Source organism: Balaenoptera borealis (genome assembly GCF_965194805.1).
Source record: "Balaenoptera borealis genome assembly, chromosome: 9".
Lineage (NCBI taxonomy): Eukaryota > Metazoa > Chordata > Mammalia > Artiodactyla > Balaenopteridae > Balaenoptera > Balaenoptera borealis.
The window spans coordinates 107,651,044-107,675,993 of NC_138873.1; the positions used below are offsets into that span (position 1 = coordinate 107,651,044).

The 24,950-nt window shown below is 36.7% G+C and overlaps 1 protein-coding gene across 3 annotated transcripts in view; it reads left to right on the top strand.

The window, feature by feature from the left end:
• Positions 1–24,950, top strand: part of ADGRB3 (adhesion G protein-coupled receptor B3) — a 790,409-nt gene that overhangs the window by 642,775 nt on the left and 122,684 nt on the right. For all 3 annotated transcript variants that reach the window (XM_082405028.1, XM_082405030.1, XM_082405029.1), the window contains one exon: positions 335–437. In XM_082405028.1, the coding sequence (XP_082261154.1) occupies positions 335–437 (103 nt within the window). The remainder of the gene's footprint in view (positions 1–334; positions 438–24,950) is intronic.

Genomic DNA, 24,950 nt, shown 5'->3' on the forward strand with positions numbered 1-24,950 from the left:
ATACTAATTGATATCATTCTATGAAATTTTATACTTCTAGTAAAAAAAGTTATGGTGATAACAGGTGTTCAATTTAGCTTCTGTCAGAAGTGCCATGTTGTCCACACTAATGTCTAAAGAAAAATAAATTTAAGGTCTCTTGGACATTATATGTCACTATAAAATTGGTTCTCTAAGAATAATCTTCTTTAAAAACAACTTTTTAAATATTTTTTCTCATGTAAAGGCTTCATGTTAGTGTCTTTTTCTGGATGAATTCCACCAATTTGCATAAAAGAGAATTTCTCATCTTTCCGTTGAATTTTAAAGTTGGACACTTTCTCTCTCTGGCTAGGTACATACGCTCTGAGAGGTCCATAATTCTGATTAACTTCTGCCTGTCTATCATCTCATCCAACATCCTCATCCTGGTTGGACAGACTCAGACACATAATAAGGTATGACTGGTGATTATTCTGCTTCTCCTTCTGTGTTTATGTTGTGACATAAAGTTGGCTATTGATAATCTAAACGTTTATTCTTGATAAAATAGGGAACTTCTGATGAAATTATTTTTAAAAATAAAAATATTTTATTTGTTTCTGAATGAAAGTATTGGTTATTCCAGTCCAGAAATATATTCCCTTGGCTTAATTTCTTGGGGGTTGAGAGGCTGTTTATAATAGTAAACAGATGTGTTTATTACACATTATGTCAAAGATCTATGAGTTCAAAGCCTTGGAACATCAAAAGCACAAATTTTAATTCATTACCCTAATTGTAATAGAATTTCCTGTGTTTTGATCTAATTTATTAACATACTGATTCCTAAAATTCAACTATAAATTGCTAACTAGTGTAACATAGCGGTTGAAAAATCCACCAAAAAACTTATTTTAGACAATAACTGAAGACAGTATTAGGAGGAAGTGACTCTAGATTTTATGCCTTTCAAAAAGTTTTATTAGGCAAAATGTATTTTGATACTTAAACAGTTTTGTACTTCTTTAACTGTGTAATCACTTTCAGCAGAATGTAAAATATATGACTTGAGTTGAATGACCATGTTTTTTGAGAAATGACTGTCAGTCTTTTTGCTAAATGACTCTGAAATACATTCCAAGAAACCCATAATAGAAATCTTAAATTAACTTACCCCAACCTCAAAGGAATTCTGTTAAAAAATGCTTTGATAATATTTGCTGGTCAGTTTGTGGCTGTTCTTTTCTTAATTTTTTTCCAAATACTAAAGTCAATAATTGAACTTTTCCCCTATAAGCTATCATTTTTAGGACATCCAATGCACTTTTCAGTAGGTACTTTTGATATATTAGATATTTGTAGGACATGCATCAACATCAAAGATTATGGATAGTTTGTTTATTTTGCTAACTTACACTCCTACAAATCTGATTCCTACCCAAAGAATACAATTTTGGGTCTAGAGAGGCCTGGGAAAGTGCTTAGGTGATTCTGATGAAGATTTTGTCTTGACCCATATTACCCTAGGACTGTGGGGAGGTGGGGAGGGGGGATAAGCGGAAGGTGACTAACCATGAAGGACAAAAGCAAAAAAGAGAAAACAGTAAGAGCCCAATAAGGAGCCTTGTAGAAGTAAAAAGCACTTTCACCTTTCACGTATCTGAATGTTTAGTTCTTTTCCCATTTCTTTCCTGTGTCTTCTTAAAAAAAGGTGAGACAATGTAAAGTCTATTAAAATATATTTCAGGGCCACCTTCTGACTATTTAACCTAAATTTAACAAGAAATTCATGGGGAAAGGAAAGTCAGAGGAAGAAAGGAGAAAGACCACAGTGAGGGAGATGCAGTTGGAATTGGGAGGGGAAAAAGAAGTGTGCAGAGTAACCAGCAGAGGGGAAATGGATGGGGGTAGGCACAAGCAAGCTGGGAAGGGAAGGAAAGGGTTGGGGATGAAGGAGGGGAGACACCCCATGAGCCCTGAGCAGTGAAGAATCCCTCATCTCACCCCGTCCTCGCTGTTCACCAGGCAGGACCTCAGATCCTTTAGGAATGCTCCTTCACTTGTTCATACCTGGTCACAATTCTTTAACTGTTTGTCCTTGAACCTCCGTGCAAAGAAGGAGAGCTTTCCTCTGAAGTAGAAATCACTTACTGGGTCTGGGAACCAGAAAAATTCAAGCTAGAGTTAGCTTGAGCTGGTAGTTTGTTTTGTTTTGTTTTTTCCACCAAAGTCTCCCTGTCATTTTTTACCCTCCAAACACTCTTGAGTTATGTCCCTCATTAGAATATGGAAAACTCATTGTCTTCAGTAGGAAATATGCTTTTAAAACTGCTTTAGGCTGTCTGGCAAAGTTTTTACAAGTTCTGAGCCAAATGGTCAAATACTAGAATTTTCCACAAGGTTTACCACATATTTTAGTGGTTGTTGTGTATTTCTGTTGGATCATTGCTGTTCGATAGAAATACACTGTAGGCCACAAATGCAAGCTATGTATGTAATAGTGATATTTTAGTAGCCACATTAAAATAAGTAAAAATAAACAAGCAAAATCAATTTTAATAATATATTTAACTCAGTATATCCAAAAGATGACCATTTTAACATATAAGTAATATTTTTAAATGTTAATACAATGTTTTAAATTTTTTTTAAAATAAAGTCTTCAGAACCTGGTGTGTGTTTTATACTTATAATACATCACAATTTGGGCCAAGTGCATTTCACGTGCTCAGTGGCTACATGTACCAAGTGACTACCATGTTGTGTAGGTCTAAATGGTAATGATACTTAGAGACTAAAGCAGTCTTGAGAAATTACATTCTGCTTGCCCATTTTGGCTTTTCCAGGTTCTCAATGTCCTGTTTTTTTTTTTTTTTTTTTTTTATTAAAATGTCTGCTAGATATCTATGAATATTATGAACATCAAAGGCAAGATAAGACAAGTCTAGTTTTACGTTTCATTTCTAATTATGAAGCATGGCCAGCATGGGCTTGGTTTAAAAAAATAAAAGGTCAGTTTAGTTTTGTTTCTGCAGAATAGATTCTATATGGTTTTGGGATCCTAATGGTTCTGTTCCAGATAGACTGTGCTGATTTCTGCTGCTACACTGTTGATGTTTGTGGGGAGGAGTGGGGGATAGGTGGTGGTGATGATAAAGAAAATGAAAAATTATTGTTTTTCTCTCATGCTATGTTAATTTTGCTTTACTAGCTCTGAGTAGATGATCTTGCAAGCCTAGGACAATCCACTATGGAGTGACTAGGAGAGAAAAATATAACACACTAGGATTTTATTCTTAGTCACTCTCAACAATATCAGGTTTCCAGGGGAAATAATCATATATTTTATTAAGATACATGTGCTGAATTCGATTAAATTGACCTCACTTCATTTTAAATATATGTGAAATAGCAGTATGTGAAAAGCCATACCTGCTTCACTGTTTGGAGGATTAATGATGTCTCAAAAAAAAAAAAAAAAAAAGAGAAAAAATACCAAAATGTATTATCCGTACAAACTCATGATCTGTATAAGCTCCAGGACAGTATTTTAAAAAGGTAAAATATTATCAGTGGGTACAGTATATTTTTTAGGGTGTGTGTAGGATCCCATCGCTGCTGTGGGCATTTTGTAATTGATCAAATTCCTATCTTTGATTTCCCTGGTAAAGTTTGATTGATGCTTTACCATTCCCCACTTGGAAAAATGGCAACAACTGAGAGGGCTTCTTGATGAACAGGTTCTTTGGTACTGCCTCTGAGAGTTGTCATGGCTAGTTTGTGTGAAAACTGGTATTTGATACTGAGGTCCAGAATGGTTTTGAAGTGTCAGACTGGGATCTTTCTCCAAATTGCTTGTTGAAATATAATTGATTCAATTATCTCACTACTGAGTATCTCTGCTGTCTTTTGAAACAAGCTGAAATGATCCATTGTTTAAAATATGATGTATTCAAATCTTTGAACTATAGATTCAATTGCTGGCAGCAGAGAAAAGAATCAAATGTATTTCTTCTATCTCTTCTTAAAATGCAGTTATAAAATGTAATTATAACTGACTTCATTATATTTCAAGTTATCTTATAAAATGTCATTGCCCTTTGATTTCTCTGTGTATTTTAAATTTCAACCAGGATGTTCCTTTATCACTTGAATGTTGTTTATTTTTAGAATTTCCTTTGTACCTTAAAGTATGCAAATGCTTTTGTTGAGCCATGTAGACTATTTTAGACCTACTATTTTGCAGAAGGTGAAGGTTATTTTGGAAACAGATATATTCAGAGAATAGTTTTCTTAATCACAAAAATATATATTTACCTTCTTCTAAAACACTTTGAGATGATTTATCATATTAACCATTTTATAGCATTCTTTTTAACTGATAGAAGTCAAATTTGGTAAAACAGTTGGGTATTCTTTTTTTTTTTTTTTTTGGTTAGATAATGGTGGACACCCAAGAAGATTCTGAGAGAGAACTTCTCCCTACAACCTCACTACCAGGTTATAATGAAAGGAAGCCAAGTCTAGATTCAATCAGACAGTGTGATATTTATTACATAAACATTTATTAGCAAATCAAGAGCAAAACCTGTTCTGTAAACTCAATGAAACTATAGGTCTATGTCATTTTAGATATTTTGACCATGACCACACCGTGTATGCAACATTCACTTCAGGTGGACATAGCAATACTCTAGAGACAGGCTTCTGTGCCTTCAATCAGCATCTTTCAATCAGAAATCCTCCTAATCGAGTGTCTGAGTACAGAATGATTGGGGATAAAACTATGGGCCTCATCTCTATGAAGTACAGGATATAAGTTTCAATGGAATTTTCCATGCAGTCTATTTAGACTAAGAAGTGTTTAACTATATTAGCTCATCTACATATCTTTCAATGCCTTTGTTTTCACCAAGGGAACCCATTGATACATCTACCATAATAATTGACTAGGCACTAGTTCATCAATAAAGACCAATCTCCTGTAGTCAGTTTGATAATAATTGAAGTGTTGATTGTGGATACATCTACCTAAATCCAAAGGACTTGCAGTTGACTCTGCAAGACTCTGGGGTATGACCCTTTCAAATACAATTCCAGCTGACTGCCTTGTTCTGTGCATTCCTGAACAGCTCCTAGGATTAAAGGTTAAACTAACTGGCACATGTATATCAATAGTATCATACTGAGAATACCAAAGTGTTATAAAATAAATTATAGACATCCTGAATAGACATCCTTATTTTGAAAAATAATAACTAAATGTGAGAGGGCAAAGTTAGACCCTAACTTTAGTCCCAGGAGACCTACAAGACCTAGCAAAAGTCCTCATTGACAGATCAAGGAAGCTTCCCAAATTATTTCAGATGTGCAGACATTTCCTTATCACTCTTCAGAAAGAATTTCTCTCATAGTTCTTTATGTATGGACCACTGAATTACATAATAGGCCTGTGTCTTTTCATTCAGTCTTGCAAAAAATATAAAAACTCTGTGTTGGAGCATTTTTTAAAAGTCACATAATCTACAAAGTTTCCTTACTACATCCGGTGCTTATTTATCCTTTATCAAGTGTTGTTATGTTTTTGTTATGTAGTTGCCTAGAGATAATTAGTAAAGATAGGCCAAACTAGAAGGCTGTGGTTATTCTAATGGAAGATGTTTTTGTGTTGTCAGAATTGTGGGGTTTTTTTTTAATAAAATCTTGCATTTTAATACTTTAATTAGGTGAAGGACTTTCTAATTCACTTATTTCTCCCATGACTTTCTTTTGTGAGAGACCGAGATTCTCCACACATTTATTAATACTTCCATGCCTGGCCTCTGAATCTATACGTGTTCAGTTTCTGAGGAGGAATATTGAGTATGTGTTTTCAGCCACCCATTCTGTCCATCCTGATACTGCCTGAAAGAGTCTGCTCTTCTCTTGAGGGTCAGGCTCTCTAGGCTTCCCTGGAGACATCCATCTCTCGGTGGTGAAGGTGAAGAGCAGGCATTTTAAGCCAGAGAGACCTAAGCATCCTACATCTCCTGCTTCCTAGTTGTGTGATCTTGAGCGTGATACTCAGCCTCCCTGGACCTCAGCTTCCTCTCAGTACCTCCCTTACAGTGTTGCTGTCAAGGTTACATGAGAGTACATATGAAGCACTTTGTAAGCACTCCTTTGTAAGCACTCCTGTAACAGTTCTTGTGATCATGGTGATGGTGATGATGGTGATGACTCACGGATATACATCTGATTCTGAATTTCTCTTCTGAGCTTCAGATTTCCTCGTGTCCAATTTTCTGCTCACCACTAAATTTCCCATTTATGTCCCTGCCCCACACTCAAACACATTATATATGAATTGCGTGTACTTTCTGTAGTCTCCAACCCAGTTACATAAGCTGGAACTCTGAGCATTATCCTTGATACCTCCTTCTCCCTCACGTAGTAAATCTAATAAATCAGCCCCCTGTGCCATGTGTACCCTCACATATTTCTCACCTCCAGCTTTTTGCCTCAATCAGGTATGAACTACCTTCACTAATCTTCCAGCATCATTAACCCCACTCTCTACCTTGTAGCTCAAGTGATGGAGCTAAAATTCAAATATGACCACTCCACTCCCCTCGGCAAACATGTATTGTTGTCTGACCTCCTACAGAAGTGATTTTCAAACTGTGCTCAGACACAAGTGGTGAGAATGTGAGGGTTCCTATTCTCTGATTTTCTTGCATTAATATATTGGGGCTCAGGAATAAATTGTATTGAGAAAGAGTTCTATAGCTTATCAAACTTGAGAAACTTTAAACATGACCTGCACTGACCTCTCCATTTTCGGTCTGTTTTACTGACTTTTTTTTTTTTTTTTAGTCTCACCAGCAATACCAAGCTGCTTACAGTTCATCAAAGTCATGGTGATTGCTTGTTCCTCACTCCCCTCCAGCCTGGAGCGCTGTCACTCCCCTGCACCCCACCTGATTTCCCAGACATCTTCATCTGGCTCGTGCTTATCCTTGACACTCTTCCTCCTTTGTGAGCCCCTCTCCCATCCTCCACATTTAGGTACCCCAGCTCTGAGGCTCCATGATTCCTAGTGCAAAACTACTGTCTTGTATTTTGTTACCTGTTTCCAACAAGGCTATACACTTCTTAGGGAACGGCTAGGTTACATTCATTCTTAAATTCATTGCCAACATAGAATCTGAGTACAGTAAATATATAATAAATCTTTATTGAATGAATAAGTAAATTAATTTATCTGAATTCATCATTTAAGCTTATACCTATGGAGCTGACAGCTGTGGTTAGTTTTACAAGGATTAGGGTCCCCCATTCTAGACAGAATTTAAGCCAATGTAGTGATAAAGACTATTTTCCTGGGGCCTGGTTTAAGCTCTAAGTGATCGATGGCATGCTTTAAAGGAAATCTGGTTCTTGGGTTTTAGTTAGAGACTCTGAAATCCAACAGATGTGAATATTCCCACTTGATAAGTCATGTAAAATAATGTTCTTAACCTTCAAAAGGAATGTGCTTATTCATAACTTCTCTCATAGAAGTCACTTCCTGCCAATAACGTCCCAAATCCATGTCTATTTTGTCTCAAATGTGTTTGTGATCCCAATAGCTGAAGCTAAAGCTTCCTATTTAGATTTATTAAAATCTCATTTACTGACTTGCTGTGATGTTTGTAAAAGGATTTGGATATAATAAGCTTAGGTGTGATTCATTTGAGTCTGTTTTGAGGCTTCTTACTAACTTTCCCAGGGTTCTTCTAGGTTCCTGAAAACCTTCATCAAACCACAGAACAGAATGGTAGGTTAGTTTCCTGATTTCCCCAGGCTCCCGGCAGCGAGGATTATTATGCCTTGTTGGTATGGGGCTCACAGACTGAGAGGCATGGGATTGGAGGGACTCTCTTGGCCCACTTTAGCCTTCTTGTCCCCTGACCATACATTTCCAGTTATGTGTGGTAGGAGCCAAGGATCACGTTATCAAAGTCAACTTCAAATTAGGGTAAAAGATCAATATGAAGAATGGGTTTGAAACAAGCAAAGGAGATGGAAGGGACATTAACTTGACAACAAGGAGTGACTGGAATGGTTACAGTAACAGGAGGCAAATAAGCTTGAGGGACAAGGAAGCCCATTTGGACCTTCAGTGTGTGTTCTTAGGTCAGTCTCCAGAGCTGGACAGAACTCCTGGAGAGAGAACATTCCTTCAGCAGGGGAGACTTGTGTTCTGGGAGTTGCTTTGGAGGGTGTCAGACCTACTCTGACTACCTCTGTTCATTCACCCACAAGCAATCGTGCAGAAATGTTCTACAGGCAACGTAGAGACTCCTCCATTTGGCCAATCCCTAGTGTCTATCCCAGCCGCCCCACTTTAGACCTGGCCTTCATGATTTCTCACTGGAGGAGCATAACATTCTTCCAACTTCTGTCTTGCTCCCTTAGCCTTTGTTTACATTAGCATATTACTGTGCAAAAGATCCTAAATTTAAAGGAAAACAAACACCTGCCTGTTTAAGTCATTCTCCTGCTTCCAGCTCTACAGTGGGTCTGTAGAGCTCATGAGATTAACCCCACGTTCTGAACATCACCCACATTCAGGGCTGCCTCTAGTACATAAACTGACTTTGTGGGACACAGAAAGGGCACTCCTTTTGTACAGATGAGTTATAAAAATACTCCTGTCTCTCCAGGCTGAGGTGGCCTCCAGCAGAGCTTCTCATCTCCCACCATTGCTCCCTGCCGGGGGGCCCATCTCTATGCTTCCCAGTGCATCCTAGCCCGTGTGTGCTGGGCCCACCCTTGCCTCTGTCCCTCTGTACTTCGCCTGATAAAGACCTACCACCCTTTGGAAGTTGGCTTATGTAAATCATCCTCGTGAAGCCCTTCAACACCTCCATAGCATGTGGTATATACCTCTATTTTTAACACCAACATTATCCAATAACTTTCATTCACTGATCAACCTTGCCCACTTACTGTGGTTCTCAAGGGTGGTTTTTTTTTCTGCTTTTAGGTTTTAAAACCACTACTGTTAATACTTGTTTAAACATGATATGAAATCAATAAATGTTGAATGAATGAAGCTGTGGCTCTATCGATTAAATGAGGGATAATGTAACAGCAGTAAAGGCACTTGTACATTGGGGGCCTTATTTGGGACAATTGCAACCAAGGTCAATTATTGTTGTTGTTTTGTTATGAGAAAAAGTAGTTGAGAAAAACACCTAAGACTTGTTCTGAGACCTTTCTTTGATGAGAGATGATTAGTTAAAACAGATTTTATCTTTTTTTTCGATTTTGAATTTGTTTTTAATGAGTTTTGGGGGTTTTGGGATGGGGGAGGTATATCATGGCTGGTAGTACTGGGTTGTATATTTTTTTGATATACCAGCCTTGCATAGATGAAAATTCTTCCTATTGGTCATAAATAATTTGGGGACTCCCTGACATTCTGAGTCTAGTCTGGTTTTTTGGTTTAAACGCCATATGATTTACAATAAGCAATGACAAATTTTCCAGTGATTAGAGCATGGCAGGACAGTAGGAAGAGATTGTGATTAGGTCTCAGTAAATCTTAGAAATGACTTGGTTTCACATTCTTACAGTTTCCTCTCTTCAAAGAGACCTAAAATATTTTGCAAAATATTGGGGCAGCTTATAGTGCTGTGCCTGATGATGTCACTCTTTTTCTTGTTTGTTTTGGTGTTTACTTGGAAATTTTTTAAATTAAGGTATAGTTGATATAGAATATTATAAAAGTCTCAGGTGTACAACATAGTGATTCACAATTTTTGAAGGTTATCCTCCATTTATAGTTATTATAAAATATTGGCTATATTCCCTGTGTTGTATAATATATCCTTGTAGCTTATTTTATACATTGTAGTTTGTACCTTTAAATCCCCAACCCCTATTCTTCCCCTCCCCTCTTCCCTCTCTCCATGGTAACCACTAGTTTGTTTTCTACATCTGTGACTCTGTTTCTATTTTGTTAGAGTCATCTGTTTGTTTTATTTTTTAGATTCCACATATAAGTGATATCACATAGTATTTGTCTTTCTCTGTCTGACTTATTTCACTAAGCGTAATATCCTCCAAGTCCATCCATGTTGCTGCAAATGACATTTTTTCATTCCTTTTTATGGCTGGGTAGTATTCCATTCCGTGTGTGTGTGTGTGTGTGTGCATGCATGCACGCTTGTGTGTGTGTATTTATATATACACATACCACCTCTTCTTAAGCCAGTCATCTGCTGATGAGCACTTGGGTTGCTTCCATTATCTTGGCTATTGTAAATAGTGCTACTATGAACATTGGGATGCATGTATCTTTTCAAATTAGTGTTTTTGTTTTCTTTGGATATATGCCCATAAGTGAGATTGCTGGATCATGTGGTAACTCTATTTTTAGTTTTCTGAGGAACCTCCATGCGGTTTTGCATAGTGGCTACACCAATTTACATTCCCACCAACTCTGTACAAGAGTTCCCTTTTCTCCCATCCTTGCCAACATTTATTTGTGGTCTTTTTGAAGGTCACCAAAAGTCAGATTTTATTTTGATGCAGGGATATCTGAGAGAGAATTTGAGAAGTCGAATGATTCTCCAGGAGTATGACAGAAAGGTTGAAGATTGTTTTTCTCTCCTAGAATCAAACCAGTAGAGATATTACAAATTTCTCCCTATGTATGATTTTTTAACTTTCTCTATTCTCAGTACCTAATATGAAATGGTCAGAAATTTGTCTAATGTCAACAAGGGAACCATGTTGTATAATTATAACTTATAATGTTTATGAGAATTCTGAATACACTCTAAAGTACTAAAGTGCTAAAAAAAAACCACCACATAAAGTGAACTGTTTTAAATCATATTCTCACAAAAGTGAAAGTCCCTTGAGATAAGATGATAATAGTTTTCAGTAGTCCATTATGTTAACTTTGTGGCCAAAGAGAACTCTTTTCATAAATACTTCAGAATCTAATTCAAGGGTTGGTAAGGTTGGAGGGTAAAGGGCCATATAATAAATATTTGGGACTTTGTGGGCTATAGCATAGCTGTTGTAGTTCAAAAGCTGCATCAGCATGGATATTAAGACATGGATGTGGTTGGATTTGACATGAAGTCACTGTTTGCCAACCGTGAGCAATTTTGAGTTTTCTAGAAACATCTACTGTACATGTAAATGGAAGAACTACAATGTCAGCTGAGGCCAGCCCATTTTTAGGCTGATGCTTTTATGTAAAAATAACCTTCAGTTCTGAAATCTCCACCCAAGGTTTTGTCTCTATAGCCTGCAGAACTAGAACAGGAGACCTTTGGCAGTTTCTGAAAAGGCCTCTGCAGAGATAAGAAGGAGGGAAATGCACTTTGAATTCCTTCTTTGGAGCAAGAACTAAACACAGAGTTTCTTCATATGGTGACTATTGGTTACCAGTATATACAAAATTAGAAAAAAAACATGAATCCAATCACTCTCGGCCAAGTAAGACCTTTTATGAATTGAAGAAGCTAAAAGCAGCTAACAAATGCCCAGTGCATGAGACAACAAAGCTGGCTCTTTGTAGAAGAAAACTTCTTAAAGTACAGCAATAAATGGTGAAGCCCCTATTAGAGAAAGTCTCTCTCACCTGACAGTCTTGGGCAGAAAAGTAACATCTGACACAGAAAAGAAGGATGGCAGAGTCCAGCTAATTCCCCACTGAATTCAACCATAGACAGAGTCTTTTTTTCATGTCTCAGCCTCCGGTTCTCACTCTAGCCTAAAAATTGTATTATTATTATTATGTATGTTAAAACATAAGCATTGCTATAGCAAACCTCAGAACTAAAGCACAAACACTAATGCCAGAAAAAAATGAGCATGTTTGAAGATAAAACTTAACTCTTTAGTTCTTTTGTGACGCTAGTCAGTTCATTTTAAATCTTAAGCCTCAAAAAAATGAAGTAGGCATATGATTGAGTTGAGTTTAAGTCTTATCTATGAAATTTAAGATTTATGAAATTCAAAGTGTGTAAATTAAAATATTTATAGTTATCTAGGCTGCTAGCGAACTGAACCAAAGACTAAAGTTTCAATTGTAAAGAAGAAATCATTAGCTTAAACAGTAGAAATGTATGATAGAATGATCATTTTTAATTATATATAATTTAAATTCTATATTAAATTAAATTTTAATTCACAAATATTCATGATAAGGACCTGGATACATGTTCTATGTCAAACTACAATACACATAGTTTTTACATATCTCTATAGATGTGTCTGTGGTAGATGATACATCAGTATATACACACAACTAAGACTACAAAGGATTTTGAATAAATCTTATCTGTGTCTATTTTACATTCTTATTGTTAATTAAATTCTATTTGTATTTTAAAGTGATTTCTCCTAATGGACAAGAATAGTGTATATTACTTTTAATATAAATTATTATATTTATATATAAATATATACATGATATTTATATTAACTAATATAAATTAGTTCTGGTTTTCTGGGGTTTTTTTCTCATACAGATAACTTACTTTTGTTTCTTTTTGTTAAAGATAAGAGAATCTGTTTCTCTGTTTAGAAACTTTTGTTATATATTTTCCTAATTTCCAAAAGAAAGTTACAAAGTGAATCCTGTATACCTAAGGAAGAACACCTTTTACAGAAACAAAACGGGTAATCAATTTCTGCGAAACAAATTCCCTCCAACTTAATGGCCCTAAAAATAAATAAATATGTGCAGTGCTCCCAGTTTCTGGGTCAGGAATGTGGGTGTGATCTAGGTGGGCAGCTCTGCTCAGCACCTCTCCTGGGGCTGCTATCAGATGTGGGAGAGCCGCGGTCATGTGGAGGCTGGTCGGGGGCGGAGGATGTACTGTTAGGTGTGTCATCACTCAGGTGGAGTGGAGGCTTCCCTTACCCTCACTTGAAGGCTCTTTAAGCTCTACCACCCGCTGGCTACGTGCCTTTTGTCAAGTTACTTATCCATTCTCCACACGCCAGCCTAGTGATCTTTTTAAATTGTAAATCAGATTGTCTGCTTTAAACCCTTCAGTCAGAAGAAATGAAGCTTCTGTTACAGCTGGAATGAAATCCAGACCCCATAACACAGCCCACAAGCTCCTACATGAGCTGACCCAAAGTCCTTCTCCCGCTCACCGCTCATATTCATTCCTTCCCCTCCTTCCCTGCATTCCTGTCTCACTGGCCTTCCTTCCAAAACACCATGGAGGGTACCCAGAGAGCCAGCGGCCAGATGATCGTACACCTGGTCTGTGCCCGTTGTCCTGGTCCAAAGACCAGCAGGCCACTCACGCCTGTCGCCCTTTGTATGCTGGGCCTGGCCACGCTTTGTCCCCACCTCCGGCCTTTGTCCCCCATCCCCTCTCTCTGCCTTCATTCCGGGACTAGACTCTTTTTTTTTTTTTTTTGACATCTTTATTGGAGTATAATTGCTTTACAATGGTGTGTTCGTTTCTGCTTTATAACAAAGTGAATCAGTTATACATATACATATGCCCCTATATCTCTTCCCTCTTGCGTCTCCCTCCCACCCTCCCTATCCCACCCCTCTAGGTGGTCACAAAGCACCGAGCTGATCTCCCTGTGCTATGCGGCTGCTTCCCACTAGCTATCTATTTTACGTTTGGTAGTGTATATATGTCCACGTGGCAGCAGCTCAAATCTAATCTGCTCAGAGAGACCTTCCCTAAAACGCCACTCCCCCAAACCGAAACACTCATAGTTTTCTCATGGCTCTTTTCAAAGAACCCATTCTTTTTCTTCATAACCATCACTGTAACTCGTCATCTTATTTTTAGATACGAGTGGAGGGGACCTTGTCTGCCTTATTCACACTGTGTACCCCCAGCCCAGCCCAGCACCTGGCACATAACAGCCCGCACTCCTCAAATGTCCCTCTACAGATGCAGGGGATGTCTAACTCTCAGTTGTTGAAGTTGCCGTTGTTTCCAAATCTAGAAGTGGGGAGGGGATGTTATGGGGATCAAATAAAATGACACCTAAGAAAGTGTCCAGCACACGATAAGCTTTTAATAGAGATAAAATGTACACACAGGGAGACGTACAGAGAATAAGGCAATGAGTGCTGACCAACATGCACCAGGTAACCAACACCACAATCTAGACAGGGAACATTCCCACCACATAAAAAGTTCTCTGTCCTCTTCCAGCCACCCCTCCCTAGAGACCGCCATCCTTCCGATTTCTGTCATCATACCTCAGTTTTGTCTGTTTTGGAATTTCATACAAGTGGAATCTAATAATGAGTACCTTTTCGTTCAGGGCTTTTTTACTCATCATAGTGTCTCCGAGCTGCATGTTTTGTGTATCAGTAGTTAGTTCTTTTATGTCGCTGAGTGTTATTCCATTGTGTGAATACACCACAATTTTTTAATCCATTCTCCAACTGAGAGACAGTTGGATTATTTACAGGGTATTTTGTTATTATGAATAAAGCTGCTTTAAATTTCCTATAAAATTTTGGGACAGACACGTATTTTCATTTCTCTAGGTTAAATACCTAGGAGTAGAATTGCTGGGTTAAAAAGAAGTTAGAGTATTTTTTAAATTTTATTGGAGTACAGTTGATTTACAATGCTGTGTTAGTTTCAGGTGTACAGCAAAGTGATTCAGTTATACATATGCCTATATTCATTCTTTTTCAGAATCTTTTCTCATGTAGGTTATCACAAAATATTGAGAGGTTAGAGTATTTCTAACAAAACAAAACTGCTGAGCACTTTTCCAAAATTGTTGTACCATTTCATATTTGTACCAGCAATCTATGATAGTTCCAGTGTTCTACACCCTTGCGAACATTTAAATTTACATTTTCCTAATAAGTAATAGGGTTTAGCTCTTTTTCATGTGCTTATTGGCCATTTTATAGCCACCTCTGTGAAGTCTCTGTTTAAGTTCTTTCCTCCCTTTTTAAATTGGATTGTTTCACTTTTTATTATTGCTTTGTAAGAGGTTTTTAAACTAATGTATTCTAAATGCAGCTCTTTTGTTTTATATATAATGTTTATATACCTTTCATATATATGATATATATACGTACATATTATATCTTATCCCAGTCTGTGGCTTACCTTTGTATTTTATTAATGGCATTGTTTGCTGAGTAGAAGTTTTTTTATTTTTTTTAAAATCTAGCTTATCATATTTTTCTTTCATAGTTTGTGTTTTGTGAGTATTCTATAAGAGATCTTTGCTCACTCCTCCAGGTCACGAAGATATTCTTCTAAATTATCTTCCAGAAGCCTTATAGTTTTAGCTTTTATGTAGATCTATGGTACATCAAAATAATTTTTGTATATGATCTGATGTAGGGATTGGAGTTCAGTTTTATTCCATATGGATACCCTATTGTCCAGCACTGTCTGTTGAAAGGACTTTCCTTTCCCCTTTGAATTACTTTGGTACCTGCGTAAAAAATTAAATTATAGTAAGTCTGGAAATCAGAGTTTGAGTTCTCTAATTTCATTCTTCTTTTTCAAGATTATTTTATCTAATCTAGATCCTTTGTCTAGATTTGCCTGATCTAGATTCTTTGGGTATCCAAATGAATTTTAGAATCAACCTGTCAATTTCTGCAAAAAAATCTGTTGCGATTTTGTTGGCATTGTGCTTCTGGTTATTGTAGGGAAGAACTGATATCTACTTTCAATAACTATTCTTATTAAATTAGTAGCAGTGGGTATGGATTGGCTTCATGAAGTAGAATCGTTAAGATTTTGTGACCAATTGGATAAGGATACTGAGAAAGAAAGGAGTGTCATAAACTGCAATGTTGTTTTGGCTCTGGTATAATGTTCATGTTTAAACTCAAGAAATAGTTGAGGGGAATCAGTGTCTTGTGTCACTGATGGGGGGGGGATCTGTGTCCTGCTCTAGGGAAAGTATTCTGCTCCAAACAATTTTTCCCTTGTTCTTTAATCCTTCGCTCTTTTGGGACTTTTCACTTGATTACTTCCTACATACGTTTTCTTTAAAATGTGGAGCGCTTTCCTTCCAAAATGGTGTCTATTTTCATCAAAACATACGCAATTACGGACTGAATTCATCTCTTGAAATTTCTTGAGCTTGTTAATTACCAGCTGAGGCAAAATTGTGTCTAAGATCAAAAGTGCACGGACCACTTTCTCTTTAGGCACGTAGGCCTGTCTCTTGATGTCTTTTATGACTAGGCACAAAAAAAGTGTTTTTAGAGAACTAGAGATTGAGCAGTTATGCATGCTCCCCTCCAGCGAGTCAGAGGCACACTTTTTACATGGGAGCAAAGCAGTTCTCAAATTAAAGGGGAGAAAGGAGCATAAGGGACAGAATCTATGCCAAGCAGACCACTTCTGACTTCATCTGCAATGAGTGAGAACAAATTTAAAAACCCATTAGTGAATATTCAGTCTGGAAACCATTTATGTTTTAAATTTCACTGACTAGGATTTTCTTTTTTTAAAGTATAGGTAGTATTCTGTTATCTGGCTTCCTTTAAATTGCTCAGCATCCAAATATCTGAAAATAACCACTCTTTTGCCTATTAATGCAAACACAATGAATGTTGTTTTTCAAAAGGTAAAATAAGACATTTATCCATGTGTCATTAGTAGAGCCTGGTCCTTTTTTCCTAATAAAGTAATACCATGAGTGTGCCTATTTTTTCCCAAATACTGGAAAGGATGTTGTTGACTATATAGTATGTTTTACTATTGGAAAGCCTTTTCTATTTTTCCCTGTGAGGCTGTTTCAGGAATAGGGAAACAGGAGTGTATAGCATAACCATTTCTATATTTTTTTTCCTTTTACTTTCTATACTGTCAAGAAAAAGTGATGCATTTTCTTTGATGAGTAAATCCTAAAGCTATATATCTTATAGTTATTTCCCGGATTTACCTTGTTGATGTTTTTCATATTCAACAAGGACCGATTTTTTTTTCCCTGAAATGTGTTTATATTCCATCCTGCACCCATTTGCATCCCTGGCAACCCTGCAAACAGCAGTCCTCTCATTTGCGTTTATTAACTGTGGGTTGTAAATAAAAAAAGAAATGCCATCTGAAGTAAACAAAATACTGTTTACCTAGTTCCATGGCTCACAAGCAGTGATAAACTCAGTTGAAAACAAATGACAAAAATGCATTCCACAGATGGGGGAAAAGTTAATTATTTTCCATTTTGTCTGCTGATCAGGTTCAAGATTGAGTTGACTGATCTGCATCAGTGTCTCCAAGGGGGATAGTGTGAGTTTTGTGAGCAAAGTGCATCTTCAGCGTACATTCTCCCCTGGTTGCCCACTTGTAATTTCTTTTGGTGATAACAGAGCTCAGCTATGCACAACAAGGAGAAACACAGTTCTTCGGGGAATCACGCAGAGTGGCTCACACAGTGTCCTTAAAGCTTGTTGGCAGATCTATCTATTTGTAGAGATGGGGTTGTTAGTCTACGGTGGAGGTGGCTGGAGTGTGGTTATGCATCTTCCCCAGCCTCATGTCCAGGCATGAAGAGGATCCTTTTTAAGCCTCCAGAGCCCATTTGTTGGAAAAGAGGGGAATTTGAATGAAATCGCCACAGCTAGCAACATAAAGAAAATGCTTAAGCTCCATTTTCAGAAATGGAATTGTATTCACAGAGAAGGATAAAAAAAGAGACAACTATTTCTGCGGGGAGAATTCTAAGATCAATAAAGAAATTCTTGAGGATTAGAGAAAACCTACCAAGTTTCAGAACTGGAAATATTGTTGATGGAGAAGAGCTGCTTTTTTATATTTTTAAATATAAAAAATAATGCCACGCAGCCATGATTATTTCTTTTTTTATTATTTTTTATTGGAGTATAGTTGCTTTACAATGTTTGTGTTTGTAGTTTCTGCTGTACAGCAAAGTGAATCAGCTATACATATACATATATCCCCTCCTTTTTGGATTTCCTTCCCATTTATGTCACTACAGAGCACTGAGTAGAGTTCTCTGTGCTGTACAGTAGGTTCTCATTAGTTATCTATTTTATACATAGTAGTGTATGTATGTCATTCCCAATCTTGCAGTCATCCCACCTGATTATTTCTTATTCTTGTAACTTTAAGGGAACATGAGTAAGGTATAATATTGGGGTCCTTTTCATAGAATACTGGTAAAAGGGACAACTTGTTGACATAAGAAATGTCTGCATATTGAATCCATGTGTATATGGGAGTGAAGAAAGTTGGGAATTGTGCTGAGTATGAAAATATTAAATACTAAAGTTAATGCATTCAATAAAGTGAATATTACAAAGTCAATAAAGAAATAAATTACCTTTATGTGTCAAAAATGTTAGATCTCACAACCATTTTTCTAAAGACTAAGCAGTGTATAGTCCAGGATCCCAAAGTAGGAATTGTTAAATTATTATAATGGGATGATAATCATTTAAAAGATGATTTATAAAGGGAAATACATTTAAGAACCAAAGTCCTCATATTGGGAAACTACTGAGACAATAGTGTTTGTCAATTAGGGTAAAGGAGCCAGGGCATTTAGAACCACATGGAGAGTTTTCAACCCTCCTTCCCCACATCCTCCCCAAACTTTGCCCTCGGGAATGGTGGAAACAGATTGAAAATACCCTGCAGGTGGTTATGATTGGCATTCTGGTTCAGAATCACTGGTCTCGGAGCTTGTGCCAGAAAATGAATAAGTGGGTAAAGAATACAAGGCTGAAGTTTGCCCATCAATACTTCTCCTGTTTCGGTCTATTCCGTGTAATCTTCTACTTACCTTAGCTTTACTGTGTGTCAAATAAGGATAAGAATATGCCACAGCAATGTTATGAAGATTAATATTAACTCTTTGACCTTCTTGGAGAAAAGCACAAGATATTAAGAGAAAGGAATCCGGCAAAGCCAAAAATATCATACCATTTCAAATTTGCTTAATAAGAAAGTGAGTCAGTACTTTTGCAGAAAATTAATACAAGCTCTCAGCTCCAAGCAGATGAGACTCAACAATAGCTGGGCCTACACGGGGAATAATTTTAAGTCTTTTTAAAGTCTTCAATGACTAACCTTGTTGCAGCCAACTTTGTCAGCCCTCTGACTGCATTTATTTAATGTATCCCCTGTGCCTGTGTTCAGGAACATATGTTTAGTTTCACCTTGAAAAGTTTAACAAGAATACGCTTATAGATTTTCTCCCTACTTATCTATTTTCAATAATGTCCTAGAGTATAATCCAGCAAATATTATATATACCTATAAATATTATATATACATATAAATATTACATATACTAATGGAATCAGATATAAGAAGGCATTGAATACATCAGAGAATAAAAATAAGTACTGGAGTTCTTTAAGCTGGGTAAGTTTTCCCTTTTTGGTTATAGCAATCCATAGTTTCCTGGCTATAAAATTGCAGTTGGCAACTGGAGAAAGTTAACTAGAAGTTTAAAAAAGTTAATCTTACTTAACTCAAATTCTCAAGATCAGAAACCATCTCTTCCTTAGGGATGCCTTGTATAACATCTATTTTTTTAATAAACAAAATCATATTCATGTATGTATGTGTGTGTGTGTGATGTGCTTTGTGCTGAGTTACAGGGGTTTTTTGGTACTTCTCTACGTTATGGAGGGAGAGAGGATGTATGGGAGGGGAGTATTGAAAGTCAAACTTAAAATAAATTTTAAAATTCTTGTCCTTTTAATACATAGTAGACCAGACTGGATGAGTACAGATTTGGGGGGAAATAGTTTGTGTCTATGTTTTTAAATAGTGAGGCTATAGACTTCCACACGTCTCACTAGGCTTTAGCATTCTTCCTTCCAGAAGTCTCTAATTTAGGCACACATAAATAATAGGCCCTCTGCTACAGTGTATTTACCTTTCTTTAAGGAGTGACATTCCTCATTGGTAGAAGAAATAAGTCTATTCGCTTTGTCTGTCTTAGGACCTCCTTCTAGACACCATTTCAGAGTCAACTTGGCATTAGTACAAAGGGGTCCTTGTCTCAGACCCTAACCCTGTAACTTATCCAGAGATGATCTTAGGCAAGTCTAGCCTGTCTCAACAGCAGTTTTCTTAACAGCAGAATGGAAATATGTGTGTATATGTTTAGTGGAGGCTGGATGGGCAGGGTGGAGTAAGGGCAGCGTCGGACTCTGCTTGGAAGGGTTCAATGGAAACTGCCTTTAAATTCCTTACATCTCTAAGAGCCTAGGTTCTTACCTAGAAGAAAAAAGGATTTTTTGTCCAGTATTTTTGTCCAGTTGTGATTTCCATAAACTCCATCTTAGACCAGCATGTTCCATTCATATATTCTCATTTCCCTGTGTCCTGGTATCAAAATGTGGACATTAGCAGTTGCTATTGTAGTTTTTCCCCAACAATTTAGTGATGATGCATCAATATACCAAAGATGCAAATTATTTTGTTTATTATACATCTGAACCAGTCTAAATTTTATTTAGGAACATTATCTACCTGCAAATGGATGAAATCTGCCCTCAGTCTCTTAAAAATATTTCCTAATGGTAATTGTCGGTAAATACAGTGAAGGACAAAGTTGTGTCTAAAGTCACACCAGTTCACTTGCTTTTGGTGTTTTTGCATCACCCCCACATTCTTTTACAACAGGCTTTTGTATTTGAATAATTATATGCAGATGTACTACTGAATAGGAAAGTGTCTCCAAAAAAATACTTTAAAAGGAAAATGGTAGCAGCAAAGCTAATCTAGAGCTGTGGCCTTTCTTAATGAATGCTGCTGGGAAGCTTTTCAGAAACCTGCAGGGAATTGCATGTTTTTGTAAGAGAAAGGTCTCAAGCTGTTAGAACTGATAGAATTTCAGAAATGCCATAAGTTCAGCTTGCAATATTTTTAGGTTTTATTAGGAGACTGAAAAAACTAAGATATTCCTTTTTTTTTTTTTTAACGTCTTTACTGGAGTATAATTGCTTTACAATGGTGTGTTAGTTTCTGCTGTATAACAGAGTGAGTCAGCCATACATAAACATATAACCCCATATCTCCTCCCTCTTGCGTCTCCCTCCCACCTTCCCTATCCCACCCCTCTAGGTGGTCACAAAGCACCGAGCTGATCTCCCTGTGCTATGCGGCTGCTTCCCACTAGCTATCAGTTTTACATTTGGTAGTGCATATATGTCCATGCCACTCTCTCACTTCATCCCAGCTTACCGTTCCCCCTCCCCGTGTCCTCAAGTCCGTTCTCTATGTCTGAGTCTTTATTCCTGTCCTGCCCCTAGGTTCTTCAGAGCCTTTTTTTTTTTTTTTTTTAGATTCCATATATATGTGTTAGCATACGGTATTTGTTTTTCTCTTTCTGACTTACTTCACTCTGTATGACAGACTCTAGATCCATCCAACTCACTACAAATAACTCAGTTTTGTTTCTTTTTATGGCTGAGTAAGATTCCATTGTATATATGTGCCACATCTTCTTTATCCATTCCTCTGTCGATGGACTCTTAGGTTGCTTCCATGTCCTGGCTATTGTAAACAGAGCTGCAATGAACATTGTGCTACATGACTAAGATATTCCTTTGAAATCAAAGTTCATCTAGACTGAAGAACTGTCAGTTGTATTGAACTGAAAATAAGTTTGACCTCAAAATACAGATTCAGTGACTGCTGAATGTAGTAGAATTGTTATATAAATAGGTCAATTTCTATATGTTTATTTCATCTATCAGAAAATTGTAGAGTCTCAGTAAAATCATTCAAGTGTTTTATTCAACAACCTGTTTATACTTTTATTCAGGTGCCATGTAAAATGACAAAACCCTAAAAAAGTAAACACATGAGTATATATGAATCCATGTTTCATGTGATGGAATGATTTTCCAAGTCAATATATAATAATGTCTAATATTTGGTCGTTAGTGGTAAGTCTTTGGTTTAGGTTACGTAGCATTTATTTGAACCAATCAAATTGAAAATTACGAATGAAGGCCAAAGCATTTTCACACTTTTTTCTTTTTTTGTCTTTTTTTTTTTTAATCAGTCCTCAATTATATACACATCAGTGTATACATGTCAATCCCAACTGCGCAATTCAGCACACCACCATCCCACCCCACCGTGATATTCCCCCCTTGGTGTCCATACGTTTCTTCTCTACATCTGTGTCTCAACTTCTGCCCTGCAAACCGGTTCATCTGTACCATTTTTCTAGGTTCCACATACATGCGTTAATATACGATATTTGTTTTTCTCTTTCTGACTTACGTCACTCCGTATGACAGTCTCTAGATCCACCCACGTCTCAACAAATGACTCAATTTCGTTTCTTTTTATGGCTGAGTAATATTCCATTGTATATATGTACCACATCTTCTTTATCCATTCATCTGTCGATGGGCATTTACGTTGCTTCCATGACCTGGCTATTGTAAATAGTGCTGCAATGAACTTTGGGGTGCATGTGTCTTTTTGAATTAAGGTTTTCTCTGGGTATATGCCCAGTAGTGGGATTGCTGGATCATATGGTAATTCTATTTTTAGGTTTTAAGGAACCTCCATACTGTTCTCCATAGTGGCTGTATCAATTTGCATTCCCACCAACAGTGCAAGAGTGTTCCCTTTTCTCCACACCCTCTCCAGCATTTGTTGTTTGTAGATTTTCTGATGATGCCCATTCTAACTGGTGTGAGGTGATACCTCATTGTAGTTTTGATTTGCATGTCTCTAATAATTAGTGATGTTGAGCATCTTTTCATGTGCTTTGTGGCCATCTGTATGTCTTCTTTGGAGAAATGTCTATTTAGGTCTTCTGTCCATTTTTGGATTGGGTTGTTTGTTTTTTTAATGTTGAGCTGCATGAGCTGTTTATATATTTTGGAGATTAATCCTTTGTCTGTTGATTCATTTGCAAATATTTTCTCCCATTCTGAGCGTTGTCTTTTTGTATTGTTTATAGTTTCCTTTGCTGTGCAAAAGCTTTTAAGTTTCATTAGGTCTCATTTGTTTATTTTTGTTTTTATTTCCATTACTCTAGGAGGTGGATCAAAAAAGATCTTGCTGTGAGTTATGTCAAAGAGGGTTGTTCCTATGTTTTCCTCTAAGAGTTTTATAGTGTCCAGTCTTATATTTAGGTCTCTAATCCATTTTGAGTTTATTTTTGTGTATGGTGTTAGGGAGTATTCTAATTTCATTCTTTTACATGTAGCTGTCCAGTTTTCCCAGCACCACTTATTGAAGAGACTGTCTTTTCTCCATTGTATATCTTTGCCTCCTTTGTCATAGATTAGTTGACCATAGGTGCATGGGTTTATCTCTGGGCTTTCTATCTTGTTCCATTCATTTATGTTTCTGTTTTTGTGCCAGTACCATATTGTCTTGATTACTGTAGCTTTGTAGTATAGTCTGAAGTCAGGGAGTCTGATTCCTCCAGCTCCGTTTTTTTCCCTCAAGACTGCTTTGGCTATTCGGGGTCTTTTGTGTCTCCATACAAATTTTAAGATGATTTGTTCTAGTTCCATAAAAAATGCTATTGGTAATTTGATAGGGATTGCATTGAATCTGTAGATTGCTTTGGGTAGTAGAGTCATTTTCACAATGTTGATTCTTCCAATCCAAGAACATGGTATATCTCTCCATCTATTTGTATCATCTTTAATTTTTTTCATCAGTGTCTTATAATTTTCTGCATACAGGTCTTTTGTCTCCTTAGGTAGGTTTATTCCTAGATATTTTATTCTTTTTGTTGCAATGGTAAACGGGAGTGTTTTCTTAATTTCACTTTCAGATTTTTCATCATTAGTGTACAGGAGTGCAAGAGATTTCTGTGCATTAATTTTGTATCCTGCAACTTTATCAAATTCATTGATTAGCTCTAGTAGCTTTCTGGTGGCATTTTTAGGATTGTCTATGTATAGTATCATGTCATCTGCAAACAGTGACAGTTTTACTTCTTCTTTTCCGATTTGTATTCCTTTTATTTCTTTTTCTTCTCTGATTGCCATGGCTAGGACTTCCAAAACTATGTTGAATAATAGTGGTGAGAGTGGACATCCTTGTCTCATTCCTGATCTTAGAGGAAATGCTTTCAAGTTTTCACCATTGAGAATGATGTTTGCTGTGGGTTTGTCATATATGGCCTTTATTATGTTGAGGTAGGTTCCCTCTATGCCCACTTTCTGGAGAGTTTTTATCATAAATGGGTGTTGAATTTTGTCAAAAGCTTTTTCTGCATCTATTGAGATGATCATATGGTTTTTATTATTTGTTAATATGGTGTATCACATTGATTGTTTTGTGTATATTGAAGAATCCTTGCCTCCCTGGGATAAATCCCACTTTGTCGTGGTGTATGATACTTTTAATGTCTTGTTGGATTCTGTTTGCTAGTATTTTGTTGAGGATTTTTGCATCTATATTCATCAGTGATATTGGTCTGTAATTTTCTTTTTTTGTAATATCATTGTCTGCTTTTGGTATCAGGGTGATGGTGGCCTCATAGAATGAGTTTGGGAGTGTTCCTTCCTCTGCAATTTTTTGGAAGAGTTTGAGAAGGATGGGTGTTAGCTCTTCTCTAAATGTTTGATAAAATTCAGCTCTGAAGCCATCTGGTCCTGGGCTTTTGTTTGTTGGAAGATTTTTAATCACACTTTCAATTTCATTACTTGTTGGTCTGTTCATATTTTCTATTTCTTCCTGGTTCAGTCTTGGAAGGTTATACCTTTCTAAGAATTTGTCCATTTCTTCCAGGTTGTCCATTTTATTGACATAGAGTTGCTTGTAGTAGTCTCTTAGGATTCTTTGTATTTGTGCGGTGTCTGTTGTAACTTTTCCTTTTTCATTTCTAATTTTATTGATTTGAGTCCTCTCTGTCTTTTTTTGATGAGTTTGGCTAATGGTTTATCAATTTTCTTTATCTTCTCAACGAAACAGCTTTTAGTTTTATTGATCTTTGCTATTGTTTTCTTTGTTTCTATTTAACTTATTTCCACTCTGATCTTTATGATTCTTTCCTTCTGC